The 13122-nt window shown below is 51.0% G+C and overlaps 1 protein-coding gene across 2 annotated transcripts in view; it reads right to left on the reverse strand.

Annotated features, from left to right (window-relative positions):
• Window positions 1-437: 437 nt before the first annotated feature.
• The window catches only part of CALB2 (calbindin 2), a 73847-nt gene continuing 61162 nt past the window's right edge, over window positions 438-13122 (reverse strand). For both annotated transcript variants that reach the window (XM_073307153.2, XM_073307152.2), the window contains 7 exons: window positions 11852-11908; window positions 9878-9955; window positions 7626-7681; window positions 6661-6700; window positions 6508-6561; window positions 5003-5074; window positions 438-987 (listed from right to left, as the gene is read on the reverse strand). In XM_073307153.2, the coding sequence (XP_073163254.1) occupies window positions 871-987; window positions 5003-5074; window positions 6508-6561; window positions 6661-6700; window positions 7626-7681; window positions 9878-9955; window positions 11852-11908 (474 nt within the window). In that variant the 3' untranslated portion in view covers window positions 438-870. The remainder of the gene's footprint in view (window positions 988-5002; window positions 5075-6507; window positions 6562-6660; window positions 6701-7625; window positions 7682-9877; window positions 9956-11851; window positions 11909-13122) is intronic.

Genomic DNA, 13122 nt, shown 5'->3' on the forward strand with positions numbered 1-13122 from the left:
TACCTTCACCAAGAGAGGAGATGGTGATGCATCATGGGAGAGGTAGTCTGACCAGGGAACCCAGCCTATAAATGAGAATGGGATCACAAGGCATCTGAACTACAACTCCCACTATGCACCACAACATCAGTTTTGGGTTTTTTTGCAAACACCCCACCTCTTTCCCCCTCCCAAAACCTCTCTATTTTATGTGGCACCCCTCCCCAAGCACCACCACTTTCCAAACAGTTCTATTCAGTACCCAGCACCTTCTATACCCGTGACTCTTTAGGAGAGATTTTCAACTGAGTGCAGCACCCAGTGTGCTGAGCACTTAAGCACCAGTTGGATTTTTCCACACTGGAAACTGAGCTCTTTTGAAAAACCCAGTGCTTATTTGCTTGCAGGTGTGGCCTTCATCGTCCCGGAGAAAAGAGATCCAAGCGCAGCCTGTCAGCCCCGATAGCAGTACTAAGTTTATTTGTAAACTGTTCTTTGGTAAACAATAAGACAGAACTCGAAAAGACCAAAAAACAAATTATTCACTCCAGATTCAGGTATGTACAGGAAACAAACTACGCCAATGCAAGAGACACAGGCTGTATCCAGGAAGAGAACTGGACTATCACCCTACTGAACACTTAGCCTAAATCACAGAGCCACTGGTGGATGAGGTCGTGCATCACTGTCCCTCTCACTACTGTTGGCGAAGCTTCTGCGACCCGGGTCACAAGCAGATCAGCAAGTCTAGCCTGGGGGGTTTGGAGTTTATTGGTCAGAGACCCATCCAGTTGCTCTCCCTCCTCATCCACTCACGCTTGCCCTCTCTAGTCATCTTTGTAGAAGGTGGCAGGGTGGGGGAGGTTTTGGAGGAGTGGGGCTGGTGCCTCTTTACATGGGGGGCTCGTTGCAGAGTACAATTTCCAGTTCCGTGCGGTATAGCTTCCCCCCATCGGAGAGGTTCATGATGCTCTTTCTGTAGTTGGTGAGCTGCTGGATGTTCATTTCCTGGCAGACGGGAACAGAAAGGAACATGATATAGAATGGCTGCACACACAGGACTAGATTTCAATGGGATGAGCTGGCCTTTGAAGTGGAATTCAAGGACCTCCCAGATAAGGTTGCCAACCTGGTAATATTTAAAAACTGGACACTCCACCAGGAGTGCCAGAACCTTCCCTGTCCCCCTCCCCCCGGTCACTCACTGCTTTTCCTCTCCCACCCCTCCTACCTGAATCAGGAGGGACTCGCCCGTGGAGCCGGGGCTGGGCGCTGCAGCTGCCCAACATAGGTAGGAGGCAGCCACGGCTGAGTATGGGGGGGCTGGAGCAGGTGAAGACCCAGCACCTCCCTCATCTACAGCAACCAGACTTTGAGTACCTGCCAGTAGATCTGACTGGACACTGGTCCCCTTTTTCAACTGAACTTTCTGGTTGAAAACTGGGCACCTGGCTACCCTATTTCCAGAGCAGAAGGATTCGGGGGATTGTAAGTGGCAGAGAGCATGGGCATTGTAGACTGGTAGCAAAGCATGCTGGGCAGAGAGGCAGTGTAAAGGTGGCTTGTGGCAGTCCCCCCTAGTGTGGGGGGAAAAAGAGGAGAGTTAGACCTCTCCGTGGGAGGAAGCTTAGAAGTGGGGAGACCTTGAGAAGGAGGGAGCAGAACCCCTCATAGGAGACCCTTGGGTGGAGGGCTAATGTGACTCAGCCAGCAAGGGGAAATGGACAGCGGTGGTGTCTGAAAGCAAGAGGTGAGCTGCTTTATTACTGAGTGGGGGCCAGGCCCACAGACTCTAACTCCACCGTGGTAGGCTGCTGCAACACCACTGAGAGCAGGGCAGTTTCCCCAGTGTAAAGCAGGAATAAGATGGGTAAATCAGGCCCAGTCTCTGCATTTGTCCTACAAACTTGCTGTAGTTCACTTTGTACTCTTTCCTTAAGTACTTCTTGGACTCTGAAAAACAGCTGGAGCAGCTGTTTGTACTCTGGCCACAACTGCTTGGCTAGAATGACCCTCACCCCTGCACAGAGAGTCAGAAGCACGAAGCTTCCTCCCACGGACTCCTTCTTCCCCACCGCGGAGAGATCCAACTCTCCTCTTTTTTTCCCCCCGCACTAGGGGGAACTGTTCAGGAAGGACAGGCAGGGCAGAAAAGGTGGGGGAGTTGCACTTTATGTAAGGGAGCAGTATGACTGCTCAGAGCTCCAGTACGAAACTGCAGGAAAACCTGAGAGTCTCTGGATTAAGTTTAGAAGCATGAGAAACAAGGGTGATGTTGTGGTGGGAGTCTGCTATAGACCACTGGACCAGGGGGATGAAGTGGACGAGGCTTTCTTCCGGCAACTCACGGAAGTTACTAGATCACAGGCCCTGGTTCTCATGGGAGACTTCAATCACCATGACATCTCCTGGGAGAGCAATACAGCGGTGCACAGACAATCCAAGAAGTTTTTGGAGAGGGTGGGGGACAATTTCCTGGTGCAAGTGCTGGAGGAACCAACTAAGGGCAGAGCTCTTCTTGACCTGCTGCTCACAAACAGGGAAGAATTAGTAGGGGAAGCAAAAGTGGATGGGAACCTGGGAGGCAGTGACCATGAGATGGTCGAGTTCAGGATCCTGACACAGGGAAGAAAGGAGAGCAGCAGAATACGGACCCTGGACTGCAGAAAAGCAGACTTTGACTCCCTCAGGGAACTGATGGGCAGGATCCCCTGGGAGAATAACATGAGGGGGAAAGGAGTCCAGGAGAGCTGGCTGTATTTTAAAGAATCTTTATTGAGGTTACTGGGACAAACCATTCCGATGTGTAGAAAGAATAGTAAATATGGCAGGCGACCAGCTTGGCTTAACAGTGAAATCCTTGATGATCTTGAACACAAAAAAGAAGCTTACAAGAAGTGGAAGATTGGACAAATGACCAGGGAAGGAGTATAAAAATATTGCTCGGGGTTGCAGGAGTGAAATCAGGAAGGCCAAATCACACCTGGAGTTGCAGCTAGCAAGAGATGTTAAGAGTAACAAGAAGGGTTTCTTTAGGTATGTTAGCAACAAGAAGAAAGCCAAGGAAAGCGTAGGCCCCTTACTGAATGATGGAGGCAACCTAGTGACAGAGGATGTGGAAAAAGCTAATGTACTCAATGCTTTTTTTGCCTCTGTGTTCACAAACAAGGTCAGCTCCCAGACTACTGCCCTGGGCAGCACAGCATGGGGAGGAGGTGACCAGCCCTCTGTGGAGAAAGAAGTTGTTCGGGACTATTTAGAAAAGCTGGACGAGCACAAGTCTATGGGACCGGATGCGCTGCATCCGAGAGTGCTAAAGGAGTTGGCGGATGTGATAGCAGAGCCATTGGCCATTATCTTTGAAAACTCATGGCGATCGGGGGAAGTCCCAGATGACTGGAAAAAGTCTTATTTAGTGCCCATCTTTAAAAAAGGGAAGAAGGAGGATCCTGGGAACTACAGGCCAGTCAGCCTCACCTCAGTCCCTGGACAAATCATGGAGCAGGTCCTCAAGGAATCAATTCTGAAGCACTTAGACGAGAGGAAAGTGATCAGGAACAGTCAGCATGGATTCACCAAAGGCAAGTCATGCCTGACTAATCTAATTGCCTTCTATGACGAGATAACTGGCTCTGTTGAGGGGAAAGCGGTGGACGTGTTGTTCCTTGACTTTAGCAAAGCTTTTGACACTGTCTCCCACAGTATTCTTGCCAGCAAGTTAAAGAAGTATGGGCTGGATGAATGGACTATAAGGTGGATAGAAAGTGGATAGATCGTCGGGCTCAACGGGTAGTGATCAATGGCTCCATGTCTAGTTGGCAGCTGGTATCAAGCGGAGTGCCCCAAGGATCGGTCCTGGGGCCAGTTTTGTCCAATATCTTCATTAATGATCTGGAGGACGGCGTGGTGGAATCTCCTTCCTTAGAGGTTTTTAAGGTCAGGCTTGACAAAGCCCTGGCTGGGATGATTTAGTTGGGGATTGGTCCTGCTTTGAGCAGGGGGTTGGACTAGATGACCTCCTGAGGTCCCTTCCAACCCTGATAGTCTATGAACTCTTCAGAACAGAGCAGATGTGGGACTTCAGTGGAGCACAGGCCTCTGCACAGAGGCAAACTTTATGCATTGAGTGGCCTGCAAGTAAGCACCCATGTCCTGACTTGGCAATGGGCCATATTCACCACTGCACAGTGCAATGGCTCCTTGGCTGGGTCATCCACAGGTTCCAGGTTCAATCCCTGCAGATCTAAAACCATGAGCCTCTGCTGTTGGAGCTGCTTAATAATAAACCTGCTTACTGGAAGTAGCAGCTTCCTTGTGCCACTCTGATTTAGCAGCACCTTGCACAGGGCCAAGCAAGTGCAGGGCAACAGTGATTCAAGCGCCTGGCCTCCACTGCTCCTACATTCCTCAGGGCAGACATTGCTGAGCACTGTGCAGGCTTATTACAGAATATCAGGGTTGGAAGGACCTCAGGAGGTCATCTAGTCCAACCACCTGCTCAAAAGCAGGACCAGTCCCCATTTTTTGCCCAGATCCCTAAATGGCCCCCTCAAGGATTGACTCACAACCCTGGATTTAGCAGGCCAATGCTCAAACCACTGAGCTCTGCTTCCCCCAAACCCACCTGATCAGCTGCCCAGCACTAGCACTCTGGCCTACCTTCTGCACCCTGCAGGATTGAACCCTAAATGACCGGTCCAGCTAGGGCTCCAGCATGGCAAACTTTGGGCCAGATATTCCAGTGTACCTTCTGTGCACCACATGGGTCTGCAGCCACCATCCGGCTGGCCCCAAGAGGATTTCCCCATGCTTGCTGCTGGCATAAAGATGACGCTGTGATGCACTTATCCGTGCCTAAGGCACTGCCCTGCACTTCATCCACCCATAAAACAAAGACTAGTCATGGAGGACGCAACAGCTGCTATGGCAGACCTAGGGAGCAAAGCTGCTCTAGTGGATTTGCCCACTGACTTTAACAGGAGCAGCCCTTAGGTTTGTCTCCATTTGTTCCTTGTCAGCTCACCTTCTTGTTCTTCTCATAGAGGTCTTTCAAAAGGGCATCCAGCTCGTTCTCATCAATGAAGCCGCTCCCATCCTGGTGAGCAGGAGAATACACACACATTAGGACACACTTCATCCAACCCACAGGGCCCTGCAATCATCTCCCTGCCTCTGCTCCCTAGGGCCGCAGTGGCCTTGCTGTCAACCACCCAGGAACAGCTCAGACCTGCCATTCCCCTGGATCACTCACAGGTTTGGGGGCCTGGAAGCTACAGGAAACCTGACACAGCTGGGAGCAGCACTCTCCTGAGTCCAGAGGGCAGCAGTGGGGAATTGGTTTCACTTTTGACTGTGTTCATAATGTGATGATGCAGCCATTGCAAACATTGCCACTCTCACTGGGGTAAGGCCCTGAGTCAAAGCTCATTGCTAGCACCAGAAAGGCTTTGAGTATATGGCCTGGTCCAGAGCCCATGGGCATGACTCCATTGAAATCAAGGGTGTTACACTGGTATAAGTGCCAGGAGAATCCTGCCCTATATACAGGCTGGTGCCAGCTCTACTCACTATAACGGCTAGCAGCAGCAGTGGTCCAAAAAAGCAGGATTTCATTCTCCATTATTATTCTGTCTCTAAATCCACAAGTCAAACAAAAATGATTAGGGGACTGGAACACATGAGTTATGAGGAGAGGCTGAGGGAGCTGGGATTGTTTAGCCTGCAGAAGAGAAGAATGAGGGGGGATTTGATAGCTGCTTTCAACTACCTGAAAGGGGGTTCCAAAGAGGATGGCTCTAGACTGTTCTCAATGGTAGCAGATGACAGAACGAGGAGTAATGGTCTCAAGTTGCAGTGGGGGAGGTTTAGATTGGATATTAGGAAAAACTTTTTCACTAAGAGGGTGGTGAAACACTGGAATGCGTTACCTAGGGAGGTGGTAGAATCTCCTTCCTTAGAGGTTTTTAAGGTCAGGCTTGACAAAGCCCTGGCTGGGATGATTTAACTGGGAATTGGTCCTGCTTCGAGCAGGGGGTTGGACTAGATGACCTTCTGGGGTCCCTTCCAACCCTGATATTCTATGATTCTAAGTCCCCTGTGTTCAGGTGGGCAGCAGATCCCAGGATTCATAGGCTCTTTAAAATGTGCTCTTCTGTCCTCTACAGACAGAACTCCCCTACTCACATTGGAACAAGAGTCTCCTCCACACCCCCTCCATGAGCAGAGCAGTTGTCTACATGCTGTGGACTAGAACCCCAGCTAGCCTCAGTTGGCATAATTATGCTGCAACTTCATGGAGCCCTGCAGATTTAGACCAGCAGAGACTCTGGCTAGAGGATCTTTTATTCTGTGCTGGTTTTATGACGGTGAATGGGAGAGAATGCCAAAATGCCTTTCCCAGTTGCAGCAGGCTAGAGAGAACAGGGGAAATAAAGTGCTAGGAAGAGTTCTTCCTGAACCAAGCTCATAGGATTTCAAATCCCCTTGTGCTTCCCCTTCTTCCCCACCCCATCCACACAAGCCTCTTACCTTGTCATAAAATGCAAAGATAGCATTGAATTCCTCGGTCGCTAGTTTCATTCCCTGGACAATGACAGAAAGAATAAAGAAATGAGCCACGCACACAGGGAAGGATGCAAGGAAATACAATCACATGGGAAAAAGAAGAGCAATTTTTTTTACCTGAAATTTAAGTAGGAAGTTCTCCTGCACAGGTAAGAGTCTGCAGAGAGATTGTGAAAGGGTAAATAGGGAGCTGAGAGGAGACACTCACCCGGCACATGTAGCCACGGGGCGTATCATCCTCAGAGCTCTGCTCAGATGCTGCCCTGGAGCGATCGGCCTTGCCTGCTCTTCTGTGGATGTACTGCACTCAAGCTAGTTAGTGGAGCCCTGTAAAGATGGGCCTACAGCCTGCACCAACCAGCTTCTAAAAGGGAGGCCTCACTGTTTTGCCTCTCAGGAAGGGTAAGGTCTTCAACTCAGGGAGACCGAGGGTTAAAAGCTGTTGAGATTGATAGGATGGTCACAGCCCAGACTCCAGTGGATGTCTGTCTGCAATCTGATTTGGCATGATTAGGGGAGTCGGGCCAGAAGTGGAATAGCAATGGGTGCTACAAGTTGGGATTGAGGTGTATGGACAGAATTGGGCAGGAAGCAGTTTGTTTGTCCTACAGTCTGCCAGGCTGGAGCTATTGGTAATTGCTCCCCACTGCCCAGGCCTGGAGATTAATGTTGTTCTTTTTCAGAGGCCATAAGGCCAATGCCATTAGGCCTCATGGAATGCTTTTTCTGCAGTTGGGCAAGCCATAGTCGTCTCTTCCATTCCTGGTGCTGATTCCTCTCTGGCACTAGTGTGAAGGAGAAGTAACTCCGTGGAGCTCCATTGGTGCAAATGGGAAGGAAGCCAGGCCCCTGGACTTCAATAGCAGTCGGGTCTGAAGCCCTTTGTTTGGAATGGCTTTGAGGCAGGACGGGAGTGGCTTGTAGAACAAGTTCAGAGGATGCCTGGCTGCATGCAGATGGAGCTGTAATTCAGCAGCGGGGGAAGATGGGTTTGACTGGGGGGAGGGTCTATATTTTTCTTTGGCTCTTGCAGGGGGAAGACTAAGAAGCCCAAGTAGCGAGCAGTGCAAGAGGACCCTTACCGGGACATCTCCGACAGGCCCAGCTTCCCGTCCCCATTCATATCGAACATCCGCAGCTGATGGGACACAAACCAGCAGTCTGTTAGTGACCGGCTCTTCCCTCCACCAACAGCCCCAATTGGGATTGCAGCTAAGCCTTTGGCAAAGCAGGGGGTCAGCTGCCACAATGCCAGCTTTCTACTGGGGACTGGGAAATGGGGCCTGTTTAATTCAGTCACGGAGGAGGTAGGGTTGCCAGATGTCCGGTTTTCGACCAGAAAGTTCAGTCAAAAAGGGAATCCTGCAGTAACAGGACTCTGCCCGTACAGGGCGGGAAATGCAGCAGCTGGAGCCTGGAGGAGCTGTTCTCTGCTCGCGGAGAGAAGTGGCTGGCTGGCTCTCGGCAATCTCCAGCAGACAGACTGGGGTGTGTGTGGGAATCCTGTCAGCCCCCACCCGCCCCGCTCTGCCCTGATTTTCCCACCCTGGCCTCTTGCTCCAGGGACTGAGCCCCCTCAGCCCCGCCATGCCCCAAGCTGGGCGGGCAGGCAGGCAGGCAGGCACCACATCAGCTCCTCCCAGCCCAGCTCTCCAGGTGGTAGGTGAGTCCCAGGACATGGGGGAGTGAGCAACAGGGGGGAGGAGCGAGCGGGAGGCAGGGCCTGGGAAAGAGGCAGGCCTTGGGGGTGGGGTCTGGGGGGAAGGGGCAGGGAAAGGGCAAAGGGTGGGGGTGGGTGCCCAGATTTCAGCAGTTAGAAAGTTGGCAACCCTAGGAGGAGGGCAGGCCTGGTTTAGGGTGTGTTAGGAAGAAAGCTCTCATCAGCCAGATAAGCTTGATTTTATAGCTAAGTGAACTGTAGGGAGAAAACGTAGAGCCAAACTGTTCCCTAGCGTAACTTCAATGGGCAACCCCCAGGGACAGATTGGGCCTGTTACGTGTGCGTCTTCATTTTACACTCAGTAAAGCCTGTGACAGGTTTAACAACACCAAGCTCTCACATAGCACTTTCAATCAGTAGATCTCAAAGCAATATAAACAGGAGGCCACTATCTTTATCCCCATTATACAGACCGTGAAACTGGGGCACAAGAGGGGAAGGGACTTGCCCAAGGTCACCTCACAGGTGAGTGCCAGAGCTGGACTAGGACCCCGCTCTCCACACTTCCAGTCTGGCGCACTCTTCGTTAGGACAGTCTCACCCCACTTTCCACATCACATGCCACTAGCCCGATTCTGTTGGCAATCTCAGCAGAGAGGCCAAGGAATTGCTGGGGGCCTAGACACTGACCTCCCCTTTCGTGCGAAGAGCGGACCTGTTGGGGCAGTGGGGGAAGCCATTCTGCGGTTAGACACAGGCTAGTACCAGAACCCTCGGCGCTGGCCCCAGCCTGCCCTTTCCTGTGACTGAAGGGCCCAGCCCAAGGGCGTGCTGCTCATGCTCCTATAGCAGAGTCTCTGCTCCAGATTTCTTTCTGCCTGGGGGAGTCAGGGCAGGGAGTGCTGCAGAACGAGTGCACCAGCCCTCTGAGGGCCTACCATTGCTGTTAGATCGAGCAGCACTTCTGACAGGCTCTGGGAATCCCATCCACTCTTTTGGCTGGAAGATGGTAGCGGTGACGAGGGCTAGTGACCCTGGGGAGTCTCCGAGTCCTGAGACAGAACTAGAATGGCCCCAGCCCAAGCAGAAGAGATCATTCAGCCCAGTGCTTCTGCTACAGTCGCCATAAGCTCTTTGGGGCAGGAATTGGCTTTTCGTGACGTGTGTCCAGTGCATAGCACAGCGGGGGCCTGAGCAGGCCTCTTGGTGTTACCACAACACCGGTAAGAGAGAGTTCCCGGTGAGGCCAGGAGCTGCACTGCGGCACATGGGCTCCGGCACTGGTGTGGAGGGAGGAGAGGGCGAGGGACACATTCCCCACGTTGGCGAAAGGAGTGGACACAGGCTGGGGGAGCTCTCACTGCACCCGCTGAAGAGGAGGAGGGGTGTGTGTGTGGGGGGGCTGTTTGCCCAAACCAGGGGGAGGATGGGGGAGCATCTCTCATTTTAGCAGTGGGAAGAGGAGCTGTGTTCCCTAATCTAACCCCTTTGCTTTTCACCCTTCTGCTGGTGTCCCTCTTCAGGCAGCTGGACTCACGCAGACTGATTCCTCGTCCCCACAACTTCTCTGAGCTGGTTCCGCAGGCCAAATGGGCTCTGAATGGAGGGAGCTGGGGCAGCTGCCACAGGGGAGGCAGCAGCAGGACCCCCTCCCCTGGGATTGGGGTCACTTACTATGGTCTGTGTATATTCTTGCAGCTTTGGCTCATCGTAGGGCTTGTTCGCTTTCTTTAAGAGGTCTGACAGGAATCCCTGCGAGAGGAGAGGACCGTGTAAGATTCGTCACAGTTACAAACCCTGGCTTACCAAGGCAGAACTCCACCTGGGTTGCTGTAGTAACAACAGGCCCTTTGTTTTTCTTCACTGGCACGTCCACTGCTGGGCACTCTAGGAATGGCACTGATGGGTTGCAAAGAGACGCGTCACACCTGTCCAGTCAAGGGCTATAGCCACAACGCAAGAGCATGTCTGAAAATGTTAGTGTGGGAACTTCACAGGGACGCAGTGGTCACTGGCTAGTACCTTGGCACCCCCATCACTGTGCTAGTCTCAAAGCAGCAGAGTGCTTGGCACAAATTCCTCTAGGAGTAAACCTGAGAATGAGTGCCTATAGTGGACTGCCTCGTCCTCACATTCTCCATAGGAAGTAGCATCTCCTCCTGCCTCTTGGGGTCAGATTTAGCCCCAGTATACGTGGACATCAATGGGGCTGGACCCACTTCCACGGGGTGGAATTTGTCTTTAGATTTGTTGGTGTGATCCACAGTGAGCATTTCTTTCTCACAGCATCACTCTGGAGATTAGGCATTTCTCACTCTGAATCACCCCCAAAGGAACCTTCTTCAAAGAGCTCTAAATTCCCTTCCAGAATGGGAATTGCCTGATCCCCGCTTCATTCTATGTGCCTTGAGAAATACCCTGACCCAAAGGTAGTGTAAATTGCAACACAGCTCTAACGGACTCCTGTGCAGCCATGCTAGTTTACACCAGCCGAGGAGCTGGCTCAAAATGTCCTGCTGGCATTATCTGGTTCTGGCTCTTCACCCTCTGAAAGGTACATGGCACCCAGCCAAGGGGACTGGCCCAAATTATGTGCCCCGTCTCTCACAAGGGTTCTGAGATCAGGAGCACTTCAGCAACCCACTGAGTAAGGCAAACCTAGGCGTATGGGGCAGCTTCCAGCATTGTACATGTCTAATATCCTAAGATACAGTGAGAGCGACCGGAACAGCTGGTGTTAGTAGGCTCAGGTTTGTACGGTGCAGAGAGCCCTCAACACTCCTGGATGCTGATGGCAACTGAAGCTGCTAAGCACTTCACAGGAACAGCCCATAGTTAAGAAGGGAATGAAGCTTTCTTGAAATGAGGCCACGGGCGCTGCAGAAGCCAGTCGATCACAGTCAGTGGAATTTTAAGATCAATATGTTAACACAGGCAGTCTGCAAACAGTCTGATAATGTGGGGTAATATAGACAATACACAGTGAAACCTGCCTTCAGCCACCACCCACAGGGCAAAGCAGAAATCAGTTGCCTACCTAGCAGCAGAGGCTCTTTAAAGACTACACCAAACTGCCATGGAAACTTTGGGGTTGCTTTACAGTGGTCACTTAAGACAATGCAGTGCCATCATGGAGTGGGTCCGTAGTGCAGATTCTACTGCTTGCATTTGTGCAACCCCATTGGCATTCAGTGGTGTTGCAGAGAAGTCACTGGGCAAACTGTTTCTGAACAGTTGCAGACCGCTGATCTTTATCAGCTCATCTCCCCAAGCTATTCTAATGGGAGACTCTGACTGAAGCTGTCTTACATCTGTCTGAGAGCCCAGCTCTGCTTCTGCCAGTGTCAATGACAGTTTTCCCATTTGACTTCAATGGCAGCAGGAGTAGGCACTATACTGTGAAGTACAATGCAGGCTGAAGTGATCAGGAGCTGCAAAGGGACAGTGTAAGCGATCAAGCCTAGCTTCTGATAGCCTGAGTAATCATAAGATATACAAGAGCTGCGGGCATGCACACAAACTGCTTTTCTCAGAGAACGACTCTCAGGAGAGCTATGGTATGGTCTAAATGCCACCCTAGAATAGCCTCCACCAACAGGACAGCCCTTTAAAGTCATATCTCCAAGACACTCTTCAGTCATTCCCCACCTTGAGTTCATTGGCTTCTATATACCCGCTGCGGTCTGTGTCATATTTCCGCCAGGCCTGCAATGGAAATGCCACACATTAGTACAAGTGATCCCCCACTGAAAAAAGTAATAGATTTTGGATAGTGAGACAGTGATAGGTCTTTGATCTAGAAGACAAAGGTATAAATGCGATCTAATGGCTAGAAGCTGAAGCTAGACCAATTCAGGCAAGAAATAAGGAGAAAATTTAACATTAAGGGTAATTAACCACTGGAACAACTTACCTAGGGCATGATGGATTCTCCATCACTTGAAGTCTTTAAAGCTAGACGGGATGTCTTGCTAAAAGATCTACTATAAGTCAAACAGAAGTTATGGGCTCGGTGCAGAAATTACTTCATGAGTTCTATGGCCTGTGTTATACAGGTCAGACGAGACAGTCATAATGGTCCCTTCTGGCCATTGCAGCTTTATGACATACTTGTCGGGAATCCACTGATTTTACTGGGAACTGCATCCACTTACCATCCGGGCTGGATCTGGCCCGAGGCACATATGGAGACAGCAGTGAATGTACTGGGACTACTTCTGTCAGCTTTCCCTGTTCAGGTAGCCCCTCTCGTGGTACTGGGAATGGGAATGGGAATAACTAAAGCTGTCATGGCAACAGACCTACAACATGAGGTCCATTCTCCTAGTGATTTGTGTGTTGCCTCAACATCGGCACATCCATCTCAAATACAATAAGAACCACCCCACAACTATCTGCACCAAACTCAAACGAAACCCAACCCGTTAAGGAGTTTGGCTCACTGAGTGTGAACCTGTTCTGTAGCCGTGGAGGAGACAGACTGTTCCCCATGAACAACAGAGGTGACAAAGAGGGAGGGAAGGGCAGTAGAAATGTGCATTTTTCCCCACACTTGGTTCGCATTTATTGTAAGTTTCTGTCTATCTCAGGTCTAACACAGCATCCTTTACCATGACACCTGAGTCCCCAGTTGAAGTCAGGCCCTATAGATCAGGAGTCTGTTTACAGTCTCTCTCTGAGGAGTTGGTTGATCAAAGTATTTTCCTGCTTCCTGTGAAGACACTACCTTGTATCCCCCACACGGTATGTCAGAAGAGGTCTCCCTAAGTGCTTTTCTACTGCCTACTGTAGATTTCCATCACCATCTGGCATGAGGAGAGCCCAGCTCCTCATTGGTCTCTTGCGTTTTCTGAAGAGACTGGTTTTTGTCATGAGGGGAATTGGTTTACCAGAGCTGGGTGTACTCAGGTGAAAACAAT

This window comes from Lepidochelys kempii, chromosome 12, assembly GCF_965140285.1.
Source record: "Lepidochelys kempii isolate rLepKem1 chromosome 12, rLepKem1.hap1, whole genome shotgun sequence".
In the NCBI taxonomy this organism is placed as follows: Eukaryota; Metazoa; Chordata; order Testudines; family Cheloniidae; genus Lepidochelys; species Lepidochelys kempii.